This window comes from Ictidomys tridecemlineatus, chromosome 13 (assembly GCF_052094955.1).
Source record: "Ictidomys tridecemlineatus isolate mIctTri1 chromosome 13, mIctTri1.hap1, whole genome shotgun sequence".
NCBI classification, from domain to species: domain Eukaryota; kingdom Metazoa; phylum Chordata; class Mammalia; order Rodentia; family Sciuridae; genus Ictidomys; species Ictidomys tridecemlineatus.
In genome coordinates this window covers 27082245-27106035 of record NC_135489.1, presented here as the reverse complement: position 1 = coordinate 27106035, position 23791 = coordinate 27082245, and the positions used below count along the sequence as shown (strand labels likewise).

Genomic DNA, 23791 nt, shown 5'->3' with positions numbered 1-23791 from the left:
GAGAGTCAAGCATTAACCAGCAGAGAGAAGCCAGAGTGGGCAGCTACGCACAGCAGCCCCAAGGCCCCTTCTGTCTGAGCTCACATTGGGTGGTACATGAGGTCAGGAGGAACTACTGGCCAGCCCCAGGCTGGCACATACTCCTGGGGGCTCAGCATGCAGTTGCTGCCTCCTCTTCTTAGATAAGGTCTCAAGGGACATATCATATGAACATCCAGGAAAATTCCTGTTGTTCCTGCAGGTGGGATGGAGGGAACATTTTGCTCATGGCTATCAAAATTCCTCCTTCACCTCTAATGAAAATGGGTGTTTTGAACTTAACCTAGGACAGTATTTTCTAAGCAGTGGAGTTAGCCTTCCCTGATACTATCATGTCTCCCCCAGTGGACTGAGTACTTCCTCTGGGGTCTATCGCACGGTGAGCATTCTGGCTATGACACTTGACACATAGTATTGACACATATCAGTCATCTTCCAGCTTTAGTCCATGCACTCCTTCAGAACAGGGGCCCTATCCTATTCTTCTCTTCATCTATGTACCTAGTACAGTATCCAGCACATAATAAATGCTCAAGAAATAGCAAATGAATGTAGCCCTAAGGTAACAGCCTCCAGCACAGGGGAAATTAGATCTGGGGATTTGCAGAGGACTGTCAGAAATACTGAGAGCAACAAGAGGGTACAGTCTGACCTCCATGCCTGCTGCCTTTTCTGGCACCATCCATTCACCCACATGCCTTCCTTGGACAAGGGACCAGAAGAGATGCAAAGCAGGAAGCTATGGTTCCTGGTCACCAGTATTTCCAGTGGTGATCAGCCTTCACCTCTGTGGGCAGAGGAGTTATAGATTACAGCGCTCAATTTAGACATTTTTCAAAATGAAAACAAGCTGATGTCCTGGGTGCCTCCTGTGTTTAAGACACTGTGCTGACCACGGACAGGGATACCAAAGCATGCAGGCTATTAACTTACCCAGAAATCATTTCCAATCTTGTTGAAGAACAGGGTATTAAAATGTTGAATGACATTTATGAGACCATTCAACCCTCCTCAGAAGAGCCCTTATGAGCCACACTCCTTTGCTTTCTAACGGGCACATGTATATGCAGCCCCGGGTCTTCAACAATCCTGCCATCTGCTTGATGATAATGACTATGTCCTGAGGACCATTTATTGAGCATTTACTATGCAATAAGCACCATCTCTCCAAGTAGGTATTATGATCTCTGGTTCAGTATTGAGGAAATAGGTCTCAAAAAGATTAAATGATTATCACAAGGTGATCAGAGCTGAGATTTGGATCTGAGTATGTGGAGCTCAATGTCCTTTCCACCATGGGACTCCAAGGGATGCATTCCAGAACACCTTGTGCACCTTGTGCTTTGGAAAGACTCATGGAGGAGCATGTATCACTCAGGGTATCCCTGAAGCCTCTTTTCTGTTCTGTTCTTGTTCTTCCCCCAACGCCCATCCAATGGTGCCATCTTGACACATATGTGTAATTGGTGTTGTCACTCCCATGGTTCTACCTGAGGTTCTTCTATCATGTTATAATAACATGATATTTGGGAAAGAGGGGACATAATTTGATCTGCTTCAGAGTTGAATGTATAGGCTCTCTGTTTGCAAGCGATGCACTCAAGCTATCTCAAAAGACTGAGGAAACGCATCCAAAAGCCTCAGGGTACCTCAGGGAATGAAAAACCTGTCACCATCACGAGGAAGGGATGTGGGGATGGAAGAGTCCTTGAGAGGAGAGGCAGCTGCTCTTGTCTCCAGCTCCCAGGGACAAGGCTATCATTCCTCCACTCCACTCCACTGTGTTGCGTCTGTCTGGGAAGGGTTTCTCTGTGGCACGAAGCTTCTCAATGGCCACCTGTCACTGTGCAGTTCTCCAGTCCCTCCAGTTCATATAAGACCTATGGACACTATCCCTGTACCTTTCAGTTCATGTTCTCAGAAGTAAAGAATCCACGCAAGTTCAAAGCCAGCCTCAGCAAAAGCGAGGCGCTAAGCAACTCAGGGAGACCCTGTCTCTAAATAAAATACGAAATAGGGCTGGGGATGGGGCTCAGTGGTCGAGTGCCCCTGAGTTCAATCCCCAATACCCAAGAAAAAAAAAGATCCATTAGCCCAAGCCACCTGCCTACGGGAAGTGGTGTTTGAGTGGGGTGCCCATCTCAAGTCCAGTGAGTTGTGACCAAAGACAAAGGTCTTGAACTTCTAAATGTCTGCCAAAGGCAATCCTTCCATAACAGCTGGTGGGAGGAGACACAGAACTGTCGCGGTTCATAGAGCTGGAGAGTGGCCCAGCCAGACTCCCCAAGACAAAGCACACCTTCCACCCAGAGGCATGGTAACCCCACTAGAGTTCCAGGGCTGCATTGCAGGAGAGAGTGCTCCCTGCTATGAGGAGGCTAGTGCCATGGTCATGATTTTATTTATATTGGCTTTCCATTAAGCACGCCCTCATCAGTGCCCCACGGGGACCCCTTCCTCCACCCAGGACCAAAGGCCATTGGTGAGGGCTGATTAAACAGGCGCTAGCACCTCATTAACTCGGGCTTCTCTTTGTGTCTCCCCTCCTTCCAGTTTGGATTACCACCCTGCACCTGGCCCTTCTGCCTCTCAGCGCTCACCTTCTTGCTCCTGACCACCAACAACCCCGCCATCTACAGGCTCCCGCTCAGCAAGGTCACCTACCCAGAGGCCAACCGCACCTATTACCTGTCCCAGGAGAGAAACAGAAGAGTATCCACCACAACCAAGTACCAGGCCTACGATGTCTCCTAAGTGGCCCTTTCCAGCAGGCTACCTGTGTCCCCAGGCTAAAGGTCACTTAACCTCCCCTCTGTCTGTTCTGTGATTCTCCCTGCCAAGCACAGACCAAAATGTGTGCGGACACCTTCAGGAGCCTCCCTAAGATGCACGACACTTGTCCACAACATGTTAGTTTAGACTTGACACCCACGGCTGGCTCTATTGGCCCAAGAGCTCCCTTTGAGGGGAACTTGCTGTCTTCTGCAAAATAAGCCTCATCCTTAAAGAGAGGCACCCAGAAGGGACAGAGATGGGTGACATGATCACCCAGCACAGTTATTTAATGTAGCAAAGCACAGTCCCGGGAAATGTTCATTAGCCTGGAAAGCAAGAGGCCTGATCCCCTCCCAGCTCTGCCACTAATGATCCCCAACTGTCTCAGGCTCAATTTCTTGTTGACAAGGGTTTCTTTATGACAGGCAGGGACTCTAAAGTCTCTTCCACCTCACAAGTGTTGATTCTTCTCTGTCTCCTATAAACTGATCAAATTAGCATGACCGGCAAGTATTACCTTAGGTTAAATAATAGAAGCAGCAGCAGGACAGCGCTACGGCTCTCCAGAGCTTGACTCTCAGATTAGAGAAGTTCTCCAGATTTGAGGTTAGGAACCTACTTTCACCAGAATTGCCAACTGCCTTTCCTGACATAACAGAAATATTTCTGGAGATGTCATAAGATGATCTCTTGCAACACTTGAATCACAACATAAAGAAGTGTCTTTCCTTTTGTAAAATTCACAATCATAAAGTCATTAAACTGCTCTAACATTGTGAGTTGGAATCAGGGTTTCCCTCCACAGTCACGTGCTGCCCACTGGAAGGGTTTTCCTGGGTCACATCTGTCTGGAAAGAGACGAGGGTGGGGTAAAAACTGTCAGAAGAGGGTGTGGTTTGCTGATGGAGAGAGTTACACAGAAATGACCTTGGACATTGCTTTCTGTTTGAGCTGAAGTGCGATTCTGGTGACCCATGTCTCTTTGAGCATATTTATCCTTGTGTGCCCAGAATACAGACCCAGCTCCTCTTGGATGGCCACTGACTTCCGTTAGTCGCTCTGGGGATAGCACAGACGGAGCTCCTAAACCACAGGACTCCTTTGTGGGAATCCATGTGTCCCAGCCCTCTCTCTCAGCAGAGGGTGAACCTCTTCTTGCCACAGTCACACACACACACACACACACACACACACACACACACACACACACCCCACTTCCAGTTTAGCATGATAGGACAATGACATAAGAAGAGAGTGGGGGATGAAAGAAGAGGAAGAGGACAAACCCCTCTATGAACACAGCTTTAAGAAAGAACATTTTACACCGGGCCTGGTGGCACACTCCTGTAATCCCAGCCTCTCAGGAGGCTGAGGCAGGAGGATCACAAGTTTGAGTCCAGCCTCAGCAACTAAGTGAGGCTCTAAACAACTCAGTGAGATTCTGACTCAAAATAAAAATAAAAAGGACTCGGGGTTTGCCTCCGTGGTAAAGTACCTCTGGATTCAATTCTCCAGTACAAAAAAAAAAAAAAGGTGCACTTTACCAAATCCATCCTTTACAAAAAGTTTGTTTCTCCCTGGGTCTTCTCATTCCCCCATCTTCTACAAGGTCGGCTGGGATGTATGTTTGCCCTCCAGTCAGAGCCAGCCCATTAGGACTTCCCCAGGAAAGTGGAGCCCTTCTCCATGGAAACAAGTCCTCCGCACAGGAAAGGGAATGACTCACATTCCAGAGCTCCCTCTGAGTTCGCCATCACACCTTGAAGCCAAGAAGGTCCCAGGCTGTATTTTAATGACCATAGAATTACACCTCTCTGAGGAGCACACATCCAGGACTTTCCCCAGAAAGCTGTTTGCTCTCAATTCACTCAGCTGTCCCAGAACCTCCAAGTGATGACATCGAACTATAAAAGTACCCGTTCTCGTGCACTTACCACCAAAGTCTTATATAATCTGGTTTTATTAAGAGCAGGAAACCCTCCACGTGCATGCTATTCTGATTACTGACCACTAATAAAACCTTTCAGCTATTCTAACTATTCCAATACCCTTGCCTATAAAGCAAGCTGAATTGTCCCAGATTCCAAGTAAGGTGGAAATAGATGGGGTGAAAGAACACAACCTATGAAAACATGCAATGTCTACAAGGCACCAGAGTCGTCAGTCTAGTCCAACACTTCAATTAAGCATCAACCGTGGAGTTGGAGTCAGCTCCACACTGCCTGAGAGCCAACTAAGCAAGCAACGCCATTCAGTGATGTCATCCTGGCAGCTTGAAATCAGCCATGGAGGGAGTATTTACACCACAGAAATTGGCAAACTATGAATCTGGGTGTGCACACAAAACCATAATATACGTTTTGCAGGACACACACCAACAACAAAAAAAAAAAGTACTTTGGAATGTAGGAGGGAAAATGGCGAGGTTTACAATTAAACACACACACACACACACACACACACACACACACACACACACGGCTCCATGAATTTTAGAGAAAGGCTTTGTATGGACCAATGAAGATAGCATGCTAAAGACTAAGGCACGTACTTAACTCAACTTTCTGTTAGAAAAAAATTAAAGGAGAGGGGTGGACACACACACACACACACACACACACACACACACACGAGTTGTTTTTGTCATTTATCTCTTCTGTACAGAACTAGCCCACTGATGGTACATAGTATCCTTGAGCTGGTTGAGGAACTGGCTGATAAGATACCACCCCACCCCTTTTCTCCTGCCCTCTTCACTTATCCTAGCTAGAATTTGAAATCTGTTTCACAACACAACCACATACTTATAATAGACACAAGAATCTCAGACAGGCAGCAGACACAATCTTGTCTCCAAAAATGGCCGCCTGTGACCTCCTCCAACTTTTGGTAATGGTGTTCAGGGAAAGAATGCTTCAGAATGGTCCACACAACTTAACCCTAAACTTCTCATCATTATATGGGCAATAACTTCAAGCCCAGGCATGCCATCTTCCGCAACCATCCTTTCCTTATGGTGTGTCTACACTGTGGAGCCCCAAGTCATATGATGGCCTCAGGTGAGACCAGTAGATGGTAGATCAGTAGTTCTCAAACTCCTGCAAGTATCAAAATCACCTCAAGAGCTTATTTAGCACAAATTACTGGGCCCCATTCCAGAATTTGATGCATTAGGTCTAGGGCAGGGCCTGGGCATTTGTATTTCTAAACCTTCTCAAGTGGTGCCAATGCTGTGGGCTTAGGGGTCACACTTTGAGAAACATTAGTGTAAACTTAGAAATAAGATACTGTCCCCAATCACCCTTTTCCCTTCACTGAACATTACAATGCCCTGGTTGCAAATTCTCATGCATACAAGAACCATCTGCAAATATTGTTAAAACATGGATCCCTGGATCTCAGTCCCAAAGATTTGGAATTGGAAGATCTGGATGGAGCCAGGAATCTGAACCTCCCACAAACTCTTAGATTATACAAATACTGCTGGATCATGGTCCAGACTTCAAGATCATTGCATCGACTCTCAGCCCTGGTAGCTTAGAATTGACACATGGAGCCTATCCCAGACCAACTCAGCAGTGGGCCAGGGAACAAGGATGTTTTTTAAACTCTTGGGGTATGTTCTAATGTGCAGACAGGATTAAAAACAACCATAGTGTCTGTTCTCTGGGCCCCAACTGGTCTCCAATTGGTCACTCCTAGAGGCTATTAAGCCCTAAGCCCCCATCCTCAGTCTGCAGGTGGGTTTTGAGTAAAGGGCAGAAGGCCCAACATGAAGTACAGTGGGAAGCGCTGGGCACCTGGAGGCAGAAGGAACAGGCACACCACAGAGATCCTGAAAAACAGTCTTATCTCTTTCTCAATGTTGTTGAGAGCCGTCCCTGCACCCTAGCAGAGACTAAATAAAGAAAAATGAAACCACTAACCAGAAACATCCGGCTCAGTAGGCTAAGCAGACAAGCAAGGTTTGGCATTGGCCCCGGAAGACTATCAACTGAGCACCTTGGCCCAAGAGAGGAAACGGAAGGCACTGAGGCGGTCCACAGCCCAGCCACACTGTCCTCAGATGGGCAGCTCAGGCCTGGTGGAGGGGTGTGGCCGCAGGTGGGATGCAGCCGTGTTCAGCCCTGTGAGCAGGTATGGGATGAAGGGCTGCCCAGGGTGGGGCTATAAGAGGGGAGGAGTCGGGGTGACAGCAGCAGCTGCTGCTGCAAGTGGCCAGGCAAGTGGGGAGATGGTACAAATAGGAGAGTAGCCCCATAGAGGCCCTGAGCAGGTAGGCACTCGAGATGAGAGGTCAAGGAGGTGGAGAAAAGCAGAACACAATGACGGGCAAAAGAGCAAGTACCCGCGGGCCAGGTGGTACTAGAACAGGAAGGAGGAAGAGGGGGAAATGGGCAGGTTTGGGTGGAGAAGTGAGACTCCAGCCATCTGCAAACTGCCTGGTGGGGCCAGGAGTGTGACAGGGACAGGAAGGAGTGCTCACTCCTTTTGCCAGCATCTGTTTCTTGAGGGGTCAGTCTGAGTCACAAGGATCCACCATAATGTTGGAAAGAGGGACTGTCCCATGAATGTGGCCTGAGCAGCCATGGCAAGGAGCGTCACAGGGCAGGGAGGTAGGCACTCATGCCAGTGGGACATGGAAATATCCCGTGCCCAAGCCACAGCCTGGCCCCATCAGATCTCTAGGGCAGACCCAGGCATGCGTGGTTTCAAAGCTCCCTGGGACATACGAAGGTTGCCATGGGGCCCATAGATGTGGAGTGGTCCCTACGTCAGGTGGGCTACAGGGAGGCTGCAGGGAGAATTTTCTAGGAGGACCCTCAGACAGCATGATTTGTCGAGTGGTAGTTGTCCCCATACCTGGGTCAGAGGTGGCATGCAGTTACATGCACTTCTTGAGCTCTGGGTCTGGTACTTAAGCTGTATTCCAGGCCCTCTACAGACCTGTGGAATCCTTTTCTGCTTGTCTGTGGATCGTTTTTTATTTAAGCTCCTTGAGAAACATCCATGCTCTGCTGGTTTCTGGCAACCCTGATGTAGACCAAGTCAGAGAGCTCAGGACACAGCCTTGCGGAGAGGGTCAGGAGGGTAGGCCAGGGCCTCACACAGGGTGGTCTCCCTCATCACCCGTCCTGGGCAGCCACTGCCCCCAAGGGCCAGCTTCCCCACTTCAGGGCCCACCTGGCTCCTTGACAGGAACAGACTCTGAGCCCAGCACAGGGCTTTGTATGGTCTCTGAGTCCCCACACTTCCTGATTCTCCATGCCTGCCCCCTGCCCCAAGTATAGTGAGAGGGCAACATCTCCAAGACCACGCTTCCAATGAGCTCAGGTTTGGGATTCACTCTTTCATGAGGATTTGCTTACATTTTTTTTTTTTGAGGATGTGCTTATTGACTTGAGTGCTAATGGATCTTTTTGACTTGCTCTTTGAGAATTAGAACAACAGAGTGATCGGGTTTTTGTGTTTGTGGAATTGCTTCTTTTATCTTACACCAAGTCAGAACCCATATGAGACAGTTCACCTGTGAATTCCTCTGGGTATCTTTTAGCAAGTGGATGCAGGAGCCACATTTTTGGATTGCCGCTAAAGTATCAATTTTTTAAAAAATATAAACAGTAAACAGTGTGTTGTGTTGTATTGTGTTGGCTTGGTTTTTGGAAGTGTGGTCCAAGAACCATCTGAATCAGAATCACTCAGTGATTAACAATGCAAATCCCTAGGGCCCCTCCAGACCAAATAATCAGAAATTCTGCAGCTGGAGCCTGACTCTGCACCCTAAAGCTCCCTGGTGATTCCTGTGCACATCAAAGTTTAAGAACCCTACTTATCCTTCAACTGAGAGAGAGCGGGAGAGGGAGAGACTAGTTGGTTGTGTGTTAAAGAGATTGGGCACAGAGGCTGACAGATACTTAGGACCAAGATGTCTCTTCCTGTACCCAATCCCCTTCCCCATAAGCACTGCGCTTTCTGTGTCCTTTTTCATGTGGACCTCCTGTGTAGTCTGTGTGCCATCACTGAGCTCGGGCACACTATGGGCACCTTGGCTTGTGATATCTCCAAATTGTCACCAGAGGGCACCAGAGAATCTCCAAAAACCTCTCAAGGCTCCCCTTGTTCTTGCTCTCCATTTCCACGGCAGACTGTTCATTCTCCACAACTAGGTTCCCAATCTGTCCCCACTTCACTGTCACTAATACTCAAAGGACACCGAAGCTTGTGAGAGTGAACAGCTGCTTAAAAAAAGCACTAACTAATCGTGAAGCCTGAGGAATCTACCTTATGCTTCTAAGCCTGATTTCTCCTCCTAAAAGGGAATTATCACAGACCTATCACTGGAGTTCTTTTCAAAGTGAAATGAGATAATAGAGGAAAAGCTCCTCAACCATATCCTGGTTATTATTCTACCATTAGGCAGTGATGTAAATTGCTGTAAAACCAGAAACCTTGAACTGCAAAAAAATAATTTTTTAAATTTTATTATTAACAAATCAAAGTTCAGTCGTGGCTATCTTTCATCCATATATTCCAAAACTTTTCCACCCTCTTCATAATTTTTGGTCTCAACCTGTATTTTCCATGCAGCACAGTTCACAACTCTGCTGGTGAACAGAAGAGCAAGGTTAAAAAAAGAGGAGTGGCCTCCAGCAGGCCAGGCCAGCCCCTCAGCTCACACCCGACCCACCTGACTCTCTTTCTTTAGGCTAGGGGGTTTATTTTTAAAACAGTTGTAATTCAAATGTTGTCCCCTAATTCATTATGCTGTATGCAGCATTGCAATATTTTATTCTGTGAAAACAATTATAATAGGTACTCTGATGGCAGAGGATGATGTGGAGTTAGAGATGATGGAGTTGGTGGTAGTGGAATTGGTGGAGGTGGTAATGGTGAAATCGGTGGTTTTGGTGGTGGTAGTGGTGGTGGTGGGTAGGTGATGATGATGCTGGTGTAGTATTGGTGGAGGTAATTGGTGAGGGTGGAGGTGTTGGTAGCATCAATGGGGGTTGATCGAGGTAGTGGTAGACTTTCTTACTTAACATCCTTCAGAAGTTTCTCTTGCCTGAAGGATCAAGCCCAAACTACTGAACTAAACAGATGAGCTGTTCATGACCCAGCTCCTGCTTACTGCTTCACTCTTATTTCTCATCAACCACACATACACACACACACACACACACACACACACACACACACACACATACACACACAGTCTCTCTTTCTCTCTCTCTCTCTCTCTCTCTCTCTCTCTCACACACACACACACACACACACACACACACACACACACACTAAGTTCTTCCATACTTGAAAATCTCTGAGCCTCCATCCCAATGCAGAATTTTATTCTGTCTTCATTCATTGCTACTCTGACCACTTCTTTCTTCCACCTCCCGAAGGAGATACTCCCATTCAGTCTTCAGAGCCCAGTTTCAATGTCACTAGCATCTTTTGCATTCTTTAATACCTCGGTGGCATTTGGGGACACTTCATCTGTAATTTCTCTGGTATGGCTTGTAAGAAACTCATGCCATCTCTCTGCCTACCAGAGGTGGCCTTTCAATTGTCCTCTCCAAAGGCTCATTTAGATGTATCCAAGAACCTTAGCCAGTTCCCATGCGGACCCTGCAGTCACGCCATTGCAGTCTTACAAACACGTTGTGAAATCAGGTGACAAGAGTAGGGTGTGCTCTAGGCTCAGACAGCCTGTCACAAGTCTTTTTGTTTCACTTTGTTTTGTTACATCTTATTAAACTAATATCTTCCTAGAAAAGTGAACTAATCATCAGTGTGTCACTTAGTCAATGAATTTTGCATAAATGAACACACCCATGTAACCAGCACCCAGCCCAAGCAAGAAAATATCACTAGCATTCAGAAGCCCCTCAACAGTTTTATTTTTTAAAAAGTGGGTTTAAACTTATGATGTAAATATGAGCTGCCACATTTCAAATATGTGAGTAGATAGTAGCTTTTTCAAAGATCTATTAAAAGTTTCAGAAGCCAATGCTTCGGGGGGAAGTCGCTTTGGGGATCTGGATACACAGTGTTCCTTTCCAAAGCAACACCCAAGCCCTTAGCTAACCTGGAGCTCCTGCAGGGGAGAGAGCCAGGTATACACACTACTTGAGTGAAAGGACCAATGATGTTTGGAGAACACCACGTTAACTGTAAGGACATTCCGACAGAGGTTCGGGGAATGAGATGGGAACACCTACATGGTGGCCTGCCAACTCCAACATGTCTCTCTATGAGGGATGTTATAGGTACCATCTCACCCATTCCCTTAAGTGGGTCACTCCATTTGAAAGCAAAGTAAGCTGAGGAAAGACAACAGACTCGTCTCAAATCCACAGATTATGATGTGCAAAAGCCCCTTAGAAACAGGATTTCAGTCATCTGGCATCTTACAAAGAACAGCATAGGCAAAAACCCTGGGTGGAAGAGAGGACAGCTCCTCGGGCACTTCCATCCCAGGGGCCCTGACACCTCTGTGCAATGTCCCCCCTAGGAGAATGAGAGTTAAGGTAGCACCTTCTTCCGGAAGCAGGGTCCTGGAAACCAGGTGGAGGGGCTTTAATGCAGGGTTTTGTGCCTTATCCCAACTGCCCTTCCCTGCATGATGGCTGGGAGTTCAAGGTGGGGACCTTGCGCTTCTTGTATAAGTGCATACGTTTTCTTCTGTATTTCTGAGGATGCTTTGATGTTTCACAAGGATATTTCGCAGTCCTCCCACACTGGAAATGTACTGGCTCTGTTACTGAAACATTCCTATGGCCCCCAGCGTCACACAGGTGTTTGGGACAGCACCTGACCTCCTAATCTGACGGGCTTATAGGGAAAGGTCAAGCCCCACAGCTCACACAAGCTGCAGGACAAGTCTGTGGTGTTCAGTGTGTGCACAAGGATTCCAGAACATTCCCTTTATCTCAAGAGGCCCTTGTACCCCGAGGAGTATACTCCCAGGTTAACTCCCAGGCCCTGTTGAGCAGCCTGGGGGGCCTCACTCTGCTCTGCCCTTTGCAACTGCTGAGGGAGTCACCACGTCCCCTGGAGGCGCAGCGGGACTGGCACCCTCACAACGAACCTCATCAGTCCTAGACAGGTCACCTCGCCAACCCTTGGCTTCCTTGGCTTCCAAAAGGAATATGATGCCACCTGAAGGGTTGAAGGAGCATCTGTCCCCATCTCATCAAAAGTACAAGCTCTAAAGGACACTCCATGGCCAGCAGAGCTGAGCAGAGGGACCTGGTATGAGGGTAGCTGAATAAGCCTCCGGGGAATGGCTCTGCTTCCTCATCCTCCTCCTGCCTCTGACAGCTCCCCTGCTGTCCCAGAAGACCCTCCCTGGCCTCATCTTCCCTGTCCCACCTTTGTCAACAATGCCCAAGTTCAATGTCCCTAACCCTAGATTCTTTCCCAGACTAGAGACCCACATCTCCAACAGCATCCCGGGTACTTCCAGACATCTCAAACGCATGTCACAAAATAGACTCCCACCTGCCTCTTCTCTATTCCATATTGTGACTTTAAACTTTTCATGACGTATATAGACTCATCTTAAAGTGCACATGCCATAGTATACAGTGACTATTCACAAACTGAAACACCCAGGGCACCAGCACCCAGATGAAGAAACAAACATTGGCGGCACCCCAGAAGTCCCCTGTGCCCCTTCCAGTAGGGACCAAAATCCTGTCAGTTTAGCCCAGTTTAAACTTGGTATAAATGGCATTATTCAACCGTACTCCCCTGTGACTGGCTCTTTACACTCAACACTGTGAGACTGACCCACAGCCTTGGGAGGAGTTGCATGTGATTATTCTCTTGTGGGGCGAGGGTATCACTAGGTGTCTACTCTAGTGAAGAGCAATTGAACTGCTCTTCATTTGGGGCCAAATGGGTGCTGCTGTAATGCAACATCATTGTGCACATCCACAATTTATTGCTCAATTGGACATCACCTGGCAGCATTTAAGAGAGTATGACCTATATAGATGGTAAGATGGGAAACTGGGGAGGAGTCATGGGGGAGCATGGCCTCCAGCCAAGAGAAGATGCTGAATCGCAGGCAGCAGGGCAGGACCAGCCCAGGCAGCATGGCTCACAGCCTTCAGCCAGGCTCTAGGGAGGAGGAGCTGGCCATACCCATCCCCAGTCCCTGGGGACTCCAGGCCTCCTGCACTTGGGTTGGCCTGGGTTTGCAGCTGGGGTTGGAACCAGCCTAGATTGTCCACAAGGAGCCTTGTAGAAACAGGCTTCCTTTCTGCTTGCCAACCTCACAGTGGCCCGTGTGTCCCCAGAACTGGCCAATCTACATGCCTAGAAAGAGAGGCTCAGCTCTCTCCAGTTGCTGTATTGCAGCCAAAGCTTCCCTGGAGGGCTGGCTGATGACTGTTTTGTGCCTGAGGATGGTTGACCTGCAACAAGAGCCGATGACCAAAGGCCATCCATGCATGTTGCAGATGGCAGAGGCATTGTCTCCTGGACTACCTGTCTAGTCGTAATGCTAGAGTGCTGGACTGAGGGCCATGTTTGGAGAAAATCTACACCTACCCCTTTGCTACCCCCAATTCACACATGCCCTATCTCAGTACCACTCAAGAACTCTTCCTAGCCCTTCAAGTCCCCAGAGTGACAGTCATTCACTCATATAGTCACCCACAGACTCGGCATATAGTTATTGAGAATCTTTGTGAGCCAGACACTGATCCTGAAACTGGATTAAGTAATGAAAAAGACCAGCCCAGAATCTGCCCTCAGGAAGCCTGCAGGCTGGTGAGCAAGCTTGGTTATGGCAAATAAGCTCCCTCATTTTGCATCCTACCAGGAACCTGCGTCACTCTGAGTGATGCAAATTGATGGTTGCAGCTCTGGCCTGGAGATTGACCTTCCCTCAGACAGAGGGTCTTTTTTTTTTTTTAAATATTTATTACTTAGTAATCAGCGGGTACAGCATCTTTGTTTGCATGTGGTGCTGAGGATCAAACCCGGGCCGCACGCATGCCAGGCGAGCGCGCCACCGCTTGAGCCACATCCCCAGCCCCATAGACAGAGGGTCTTAACAGAAGGCACTCACTCATGCCTGCAGATGGAAAGGCAGGTTTCCTTTGGAAAGTGTAGTCACGTGTCTATGAGCATAATGTAGGCTACAGATAGTACAGTTCCACAAAGGTGGGTATTTTTTTGGGGGGGGGGAGGAAGGGGTAACTTTTAGCCAAAGGAGTTGTATGCTGGGGTGTGGTGGGAAGGAATCACTGCAGGATCCCTGGGTTTATAAGGTCAAGGAATCCAAAATGCAGACCCAAAGAGTGCAGGGGAGGGACACAAGACAAATGCATAGGGAAGATCCCAAAGCCTTTTTAGGGTTGGCCCTGCAGGACAGGAGACATCAGTCCTGTGGAGGGCAGGCTGCAGAGGTTTCTGGCTGGATGGTAGGCACTGGTGCCAGGCCCTGGGCTGGAGGGAGTCCTGCCCTCTGCAAGTGCACATAAGCCTCCTGTGACTGTGATAATCTCTCATGGTGACTGACAGCCCGGAGGCATCCACCAAGCCTGGGTGAAGCAATGGGGCATCAAGCAGAGGGTGGGGCAGACTAAGCTAATGGAGCCTAATGGGATGAAGGGTGACAGGCTTCGCCTAGAGCAGCACTTTCCCCAGGCACAGCCCAGCTTGTGACAACACGCTCCCTGCTGCCAGCTGGAACACGACCGTGACTCACTTGGGCTCACCATGGCATCTCCAACCAAGACGCTGGAATCTGTAAACTGTCACCATTCCAGGAGCCTGGCTGCATTCCTTCTTTCCAAGTCTCAAGAAGAGAGATGTCCTAGAGTGGCGCCTCCCAAATGTAAGATGCACACAAATCCCCTGGCGCTTAAGACAGTTGGGACTCGGGTGGTCTGAGTGGGACTGAGATTCTCATTTCTCACAAGTTCTAGAGTGTGCAAAGCTGCCTGCGAGTAGACCACACTTGCTACTTTGAGTAGCAAGAGTTGAACATTACCAGAGGGGAAGAAACCAAACTGTCAGCTCTGTTTCGGGGTTGGGGGGGGGTTGGATCCAGCACCTGGTTGGGCAGGCAGTTTTTTAAAGTACAAATAACTGATTTCTTGAGCAGTCTGCTTCATGAGATGCAATATATTATATATATATATGTGTGTGTGTGTGTGTGTGTGTGTGTGTGTGTGTGTTTAAGTCATTCTCTTTCAACAATCAGCAAGCTTTTTTTTTTTTTTGAGTAATGGAACTGAGATGATGGCACCATTGCTAGAAATAAGGAAGCCATTTAAAGAAGAATGAAATTATGGCATTTGTCAGTCAATGGACGGAGTTGGAGAATGTCATGCTAAGCAAAATAAGCCAATCCCCAAAAAACAAAGGCCAAATGTTTTCTCTAACATGCGGATGCTAATTCACAATGGAGGCCCAGCACTAGAGAAGAATAACATTACCTGAGATTAGGTGGAGGGAAGTGAAGGAAGGAGAGGGGAGGGATGTGGAGATGGAAGGATAGTAGAATGAAACACAGACATTATTACTGTATGTATATATGTGACTGCATGACCAATGTGACTCTACAACATGTACACTCAGAAAAATGAGAAATTATATCCTATCTATGTATGATTTATCAAAGTGCATGAATGCATTCTACTGTCATGTATAATGAATTAAAACAAATAAGAAATTTCAAAATTAAAAAACCTTCAAAAAAGAAAGGAAGCCAGAGACAGATGGTTTAAGGGCAAATAATAATAAAAACCACCTTTGTTTCAATGCCAATCATGTGCTATGATCTTGTTTCATCTTTATATTTGATAAATTAACCTCCATTCATTTTATGGTAAAATTAACTTCCCTCGTGCTGTTATTCCTCACTATAATTTGAACCTTATCTGTCAAACTCCAAAATCCATCTGATCCCCCTGTGACACACTTACTTGTGGTGGGTGAGGAATCAGGGTTAGGTGGATTCAGTGTAGTAGTTCTCAACCTTGCCTGTGCATTAGAATCACCAAAAAGTCTTCTGAAACCCCTACACCTCAAAGTAACTCCATAAGACTCTCTAGGGGAGGAACTCTTGATCAGCACTTTTTTAAGCTCCCCAGATATTTCCAATATGCAGACAAGCCTAAGAGTCACTGATTCAGCCCAACTCTTCCTCTAATAAGTGAGGCAGTTTGTTAAGCTAGTAGGTGAAGTGCCAATTTCATCAGAGTCCAAGCCAGTAGACAGATCTCCATTCCTACCCCAATAAACCAATAACCAGCTGACCATAAATGATGCTGTAGGATGAAGTAGAACAGGAGGGGAGGGAGGTGGGGTCTTGCCAAGGGAAAACAAGGGGAGAAGACTGAGAATTCAAGCCAGCGCACATTTAGAGCTGAGAAGATTCAGAAAGATAGAGAAGTTCAACAGACTAAAATCCTTGGAATGAAGAACAACATCTTACTCAACTATGAATCCTGTTTTTTGACATACGTTCAACAATGGCCAGATGGGTGATTGGATCCAATGGACCAAAATGTTGAGAAGCCAGGTGGAAGAGACTGAGAAAGGGGACAATGACAGAAGAGACTTTACCTGGTAGGCAGCATCCAGAGTGGCAAAAAAGCATGTGGCCATCATGGGAAAACACATTTGGGGATTTTGTTTTGAGGCTTGGGATTATTTTAAACTAATAAAACAAAATACACCAGGTAGAGAGATAAATGAAGCAATCCATTTGAAGCAAAAATGTAGAGGCTCTGCTAGGGACCTCAGCCCATCATCTCTGCCCAACTGAGCTGAGAGGCTGAGGCTGCCACCCCCTCCTCCAACAGAAATCTCAGATTATAAAATGAGCAAAGCTCTGGGAACACAACCTACCACCAAAGCTTTCTTCAGGCAACTTATTTCCGCCTTCAGACTGCCATGGATATTATTTTAATTCTAGTTTTTCTTTTTTCAATGCTGGAAACTAAAGGCTATTAAGAAATTGCTTGTTGGACTTGCATGGCAGTTCAATATCTCTCTGAGATTCATGGACCCCAAATGGGGCGGGGGGAAGTAAGTCAGAATTCTAAAGGATGTTGGGCATTCAAAGCCTATATGAGGATATCATATTATTATTTTTCTATTGCTATTAAAGAATACTTGAGGCTTAGTACTTTATAAAGAAAAGAGGTCTATTTAGCTCATAGTTTAGGATGCTAAAGTCCAAGATTGGTCTCTTCAGTTTAGGTTCTTGTCAGGGCGTCATGGTGGTTGGCATCACAATGGTGTGAGCTGCTTTGAAAGCAATTACATGGCAAGAGAGGAAGCTAGAGAACAGGAGGGATCAGGCCTCACTCTTTTATAAAACATCCCTCATGAGATGCCCCAGCCACATAACCCCCTCCCACGAGGCCTCACCTCTTCAAGGTTCCACCACCCATTTACATTATCACACTGAGGACCAACTTCCAACACATGTGTTCAAAAATGACATCTCCTGAGCTGCATCCTACATGCTCTTCTGTGTGGAGGAGGGACTTCTTATCCATGTGTGACCTCAGCTGACACTTGGACATGGATGTCCAGTGTCTCACTGAGTCATGCATTTGGGGAATAGAGAGCTAATAATAAGGCATAACTCTGGCTTCACTCACATTAGCACTACCCAACTCCCACAGGCCACCATGAAATAACTAAATATTAGCCCTTCATTCAGTTACATCCTTTGATCCAGGCTTTGGGAAAATAAATAACTTAAGCTTTGGGAGAAAGACCACAGGTGGGAAAAATGGATAAAGCCATGGGAAATCTGTTCTCCTTGTCCATAATCTACCTTGTCCCACATTTCTATTTCTCCAACATCCAGTATTGATACCGCAGTTGGGAGAAGGTACCTCTGGTCCCAAGAAATTCAAGCTTTAACCCAGATTTTCCCATTATTGGAAACAAAGTTGGTGTGAGCATATCTCCAAATAAGAGTCACCACCAACTTAAGATTTCCCATCTTTTATTTAAAAGCAGGGACTCGTGATAAACTAGGAACACTTCTAGTCCCATCACCATTTTTGCATCTTAGTTTTAAATGAGAAATTGAAATTTTTGTACTTTCCCATAACTGCATGGAAAACGTGATAATATAATGCTTAGCTGATCTTTAACATTTTATAAGAGATATTGCATCAAAATAAATAATGCCCTCTCCACCGGGTTCAATTTTGGTTTTGAATAAAACATGGAGTCATTTGTTCTTTAACAGCAGGTTGCAGCATTAGGGGTGCACAGAAATTCTCTACCATGTCTGTCTCTCTTAGCACCCTGGCACAATTGCATTTCCTGGACCAATACTCTTGTAGTGAGAGTTGCTAGGACTCTGATACAAACCTCTAGTTACATTCACATTAACCAACTCAGTTAGTAAACTCAACTTTTCAACTCAAGAAGTTGGGGAGGCAATAAATTTGGTCCACTTTCAAGATGGCTGATGGCACAACACCATCAGATTTAAAAAAAAAAAAAATTCTTGTTCATCCAGAGTGGTCTCTTTAAGATGACTGACCATGAACATGGAGCAAGGGACATGCTCCCTGTGTCAGAATTTTAGGTAGCACGGAGCATGCAGATTGCCATGGAGTTTTTGTGCTTATCCATCAGGTAACTGGGACAAGGCTGGCTGGACCATGCTCCACTGTGTGCCCCACATGTGGAAGAGTAGCACAATATTGGGAACCACTTCTGGCTGCCCTACTTGAACTTAATACCCTTCCTGTTGGCCAGAGTGGCCATTAGCTTGATTTGACACAGCTGCAGAGCCAGTGTCTGAGTGGTATGTCACATGGGAACAGCACTGTGGATCTGAGGATGGTTGAAGACACTTTCTTACAAGGATATCAGCGGCCAACTGAAGAATCTGAGGATGCAATGTGGTTGGTCCAGTTTCAAATAGGCCCACGGGACAGTCACAAAATCATTTCCCCTAATGTTCCTTTTACGCTTGGCCCTGACCCGAAGCTTGGCAGATGCCAAAAGAAAGAGAAGAAAAGGCCAGGGGAGTGGGACTGTGGAGCTCTTCTGATAACACAAAGGGTCCTTTAAGTCAGGCTGAGGATATTAAGCCAGAAGACGTTAAACCTCCAGTTGGGACAAGGGTGAGGAATCTAAGTCGGTGGCCCCCTCCCTAGCTTCAGAGAGCAGGCTCACTGGAACACATTCTCCCCACCCCCACCCGCCTATAGTCCCCCTGGTGAGCCTCCAGGATCCCCAGTGCCCAGAGAGTCTCATTCTCAATGGTGATGCCAGGTGCATCCCATCTTCTCTTCCTGGGCCTGTTGTAAAATAAAGCACAGCTTCCTAAGCCTGGGAGCAATAGCACTGTGTCTCCCACAATGAGGAAACACTCACTGTGCCTGGGCCACCCTCCAGAGGAGGCCCAGGGAAATGTGTGTCCCTGTAACTCACTTTTTCCAACACTTGAATCCTTCCTCCACTAGTCTAATGAAATTCAAAAGATTCTCCTCCTACCCATATTCCTCACCCCTTTCCTCAGACATTTGACTACCATCTGCAAGAATTTTGTTGCAAGAAATATACACTTCTAGGGTATTTGTTGACCTCTTAGATCTGCAGCATTTGTACGTGCACAACCTACCCATTCTTAGGCACTGCCTGAGGACATCGGAGACTTGCACTATGGGCCTAGACTGGCCTAATTTTAATTTGAAAGCTGGAAAAATGAACCCTGTGGCTATCTGATGAAAGTTGCACGTAGGGATTGAGATCCTGTCACCTTTCTGCTTTGTGCCGGAGTGCTCCCAGGTATTAAGCCCCATTTCAGTTCTTAAATGGAGCTAGATAATTGCAGAACTTTAAGAACTGAAAACATAAGTACATCCATACCTCCTGCCATCAGCCACCCCAAGCTCCCCAGGCGAGGGCAGGCAGCAGAAGTCCGAGAAAAACAGTAGCACTACGCGCCTGCCTGTCGGTTGGCTGTGCATCTGGACAATGCCTACCACAAAGGGTGGCCCCCAAGTAGTGTTCTGGGTCAGTGGGAGATTTGGCTTTCATCTGGTGCTGTTTTGTCTCACTGTTTACCAAACCAAAACCTCCCTGGGCTCAGAACATTCTGTTCCAGACTGTGATCTCTGCTGCGCCCTCGGTGCTAGGATAAAGAAGAATGTGAATGCTTTTTCTTTAGCACTCTCTCTGCCACTTAGAAAAAGACTTGCTTGGGATGCAGAAGAGCCTTCCAGCACTCTCTTGCAAAATTCCCAATTGTGGGCACTGCCCAACTGCATGTGTTTAAGGTACAGAGTATAAATAAAGTTAAACTTCCTAGAGACAGATTCAGAGCCAGCAGTAACCAAAATGAAATTGTGTTGTAATAAGTCCTGAGCCAAACCCATATTTAGAAACATGTAAAAATGCAAGACTTCATAGAGAAACATTAAAGCTAGTCATTATCCAATTTTGTTCTTCCTTCTTCCCCGTTTCTTCACCTCATTCTTATCATCTCTTACATTGACCTAACCATCTTTCTGGAAAGAAAGCCATTGATCATCAATAAAGAGAATTATTGGATCCTGATCTTGTCATCCAGAACCTTCCAGCCCAGGTGGGACTGTAAAAATGACAAGATTTTTTAAAAATATAAGACGAAAATTGAAGGGAGACCAGCAAAGTGAAGGGAAGGGACTGGGGGAAGGAGGAGGAGGAGAAAGAAAGAAATACTGGAGAACAATATTGACGAAATTTTATTTTTATATCATGTGCATGTACAAATATATATAGCGAATTCCACTATTATGTATAATTATAATGTGCCAATGAAAAATATGAAAAAAAGTTCAAATTTTCCTATGATTCACTGAGGAAATTAATTATACTAACCAAACAACATCAAATAACCCTCCCCGCATTTGTAGAATAAACTATATTGAGGCATTATAAATAAATAGATAGATACAAAAGAAGAAATACAAACAAATATATGAAGAAATACAACAAGTATATGAAGAAATGTTTAACATCATTAGAAATTAGGGAACTGCAAGTTAAAACTACACTGATATTTCATCTCACACCAGTCAGAAAGGCAGTCATCAAGAATACAAATAATAATAAATGCTGGAGAGGATGTGCAGAAAAAGGAACGCTTTTATACTGTTAGTGAGATTATAAATTAGTACAACCACTATGGAAATCTGCATGGAGGTTCCTCAAAACACTAGGCATGGAACCACCATATGACCCAGCTATAGCACTCCTTGGTATTGATCTTAAAGAGTTAAAGTCATCTTACTACAGTGACACATGCATACTTGTGTTTATAGCAGCACAATTCCCAAGAGCCAAATTATGGAACCAGCCTAGGTGTTCATCAACAGATGGACAGATAAAGAAAATGTGGTGTTTTATTCAGCCCTCAAGAAAAATGGAATTATGTCATTTGCAGGAAAACAGATAGAACTGAGAGCATTATGTTAAGTGAAATAAGCCAAACTCAGAAGGTCAAGGTTGTGTGCTTTTTCTTATATGTGGAAGCTAGAGAGGAAAAAGGAAAAAAAAAAAGGTGGAGGAGGATCTCATGATACCAAAGAAAGATCAGTAGAGGAAAGGGACCAGAAGGTGGAAGGTAGGGAGGGAGGAGGGATGTGCTGGGGAGTGATATTGGCCAATTACATTGTTATATTATGTGTATGTACAAATATGTAACAACAAATCCCACCATTATGTACAACTATAATACACCAATAAAATGTGTAAAATAAATAACAATATAAGGGGACCTGGGGGAATGAGAATATAGACACAAATTGCTCTAAGCTCACAGGTGTCCAGTGGGAAATCCAAACAGATGTGGCTAGAGTGTGGGTAGGAAGACAGGAGAGAGAACTTTCTCTGAGCAGAAATTCCATAAAGAAAGAAGACAAGAGAAGCTCTGTGTATCTTCATTTATGACTGTATCCAGGCAGAGATGGAAGATGGGTTTCGAGAACAGGGACAGAGAAGGGTGTGCAGAGGAAACGTGGTGGAAAGACACAGGGGAGTCAAAGAAAGCAACGCAAGGGCAAAAACACTTAGCAGTGACACTCTGTAAATGACACCAGGAGGCAATGCAGAGAGAACTGAGGAAAAGGCAGTGAACTGGGCCATCAGAGCTATTTACCCCAAACACACACGAGCTGTCAGCAGTGGGTGCCCAGTTGCCTCCCTGATGAACAGCCTGGGTTCTCTCCAAAGCCTGGCAGCAACCAACCTTAGCATCTTTAGATCTTGCAATATGAGAATTTTTTGGGGGGAGCGGGTACCAAGGATTGAATTGGGGGATTTTGAACACTAAGCCCTATTTTGCATTTTATTTACAGACAGGGTCTCACTGAGTTGCTTAGTGCCTCACTGTTGCTGAGGCTGGCTTTGAACTCACAATTCTCCTGCCTCAGCCCCCCAAGCCTCTGGGATTTACAGGTGTGCATCACTGCACCTAGCACACAGTGTGAGAAATTAGCAAGCCCTGTGTCAACCTCCTATCTGACTCAAGGTTATGGTCCAATGTTTGCCTCCATGTCCATGTCTGCATCCTTTTGGAGGTCAAGGCTAGGAAGAACATTTTCCCCTAGTTCAAGCTGTGGAGAGAGAACCATTCAGTAATCCTCCAGGGCAAAGCAATGCTGATTGAGAGGGGCAAACACAGTGGCACTCCAAGTGTCAGGCACAGTGCTTTCCATCTGTCACCCCTCGTTATAACCTTATAAAGGAAGCAAACTTACTCCACTGTACTGTGAGGAATCTGCGTTTCAGAGAGGGTAACATACCTAAGGTCTCACTGCTTGTGGGACAAATCAGGATTCAAACTCAGGTTTGCCAGAATTAGAATCCCAGGTGCTTTGACTACCTGTGCATACCATATAAGGAGGCTGTCTTTTGTGACCTGAACTTAAGGTCAGAGGGTGGGGAGGGAGGAAGGGCGTAGTGTAGTAGGAGGTGGTTCTGCTAGACCTGAGACTTGCTACACACCCTCAACCTGACCCGAGACAAGACAGAAGGCTGCATGGGTGCTATTCAGAGGTGGCTTCCTGATGAAGTCTATAAATATGTGTTGATGACTGAGTTAATTCAGTTAATGAATGAATTAAGCAGACATATGAGCAGAAATTGGAAATATTGGGCAGCACTAGAGTGATGAACAGTATAAACTTTGATGTTACACTTGGGGCAAGTTATTTAGGCTCTCTGGGTTTCAGTTTCCTCACCTGTGAAATGGGAAGCATGTAACTTACTGCATAGGATTTGTGCTATAATTACATGACTATTGCATGAAAAATGCTTAGCACAGTGACAGCAGCCAGAGGAGCTGCTCAGCCATCTGTAGAAACCCTTGCCATTATTGTCACCATCATTAGCATTAGCATTGTTAGCATGAGGGACTTTGGTCCATTTGTGTAACAAACTCTTGGAAACACTAGTGTGATTTCTCTCATTCCCAAAGCAGACCCCCACACTCTTGTGATTCGTTTTACTCTTTCAGGGGACACCAGGGGCTTCATTTTACCAGGAAAAAAATGTTGATTTTCCACAACCTGAAAACCTTGCCATCCACCTGACCTACAGCCCTCCCTCCCAGGGCCCAGACAAGCCTCTGGGAAACACCTGCAGGGAGGGGGTCCCATGGGGATGAGTAACCCTGTGGTCTGGCGGGTGTCCAGGGGGTGGAGCCCAAGAGTCCCAGCAGCCTTGCCCAAGCGGATAAGGACTATCTGCACCTCCAGCGGGTGGGAGGCCCGAAAGGAGGAAGATCAGCCACATCTGCTCTGCTCTCTGTGGGGATTTCGCAAAATTCCAGGCGCACAGAAGTGCACCTGAGTTTGTTAGATTCCTGCCACCGTGGAACAAGCCATATAATTGAAGTTAAAAGAAAGGGGACGGAAAGGGCTTTTAAATTCAATTGTAGAGTCTCCTGCTATGGAATGTTTGCCTCCTAACTTTCAAAAAACAGCAGAGT

At 46.2% G+C, this 23791-nt stretch overlaps 1 protein-coding gene across 4 annotated transcripts in view; it reads left to right on the top strand.

The window, feature by feature from the left end:
* The window catches only part of Slc14a2 (solute carrier family 14 member 2), a 420044-nt gene extending 416444 nt beyond the window's left edge, over window positions 1-3600 (top strand). For all 4 annotated transcript variants that reach the window (XM_078030094.1, XM_078030093.1, XM_040273470.2 and 1 more), the window contains one exon: window positions 2593-3600. In XM_078030094.1, coding sequence (XP_077886220.1) covers window positions 2593-2793 — 201 coding nt within the window. In that variant the 3' untranslated portion in view covers window positions 2794-3600. The remainder of the gene's footprint in view (window positions 1-2592) is intronic.
* Window positions 3601-23791: the final 20191 nt, after the last annotated feature.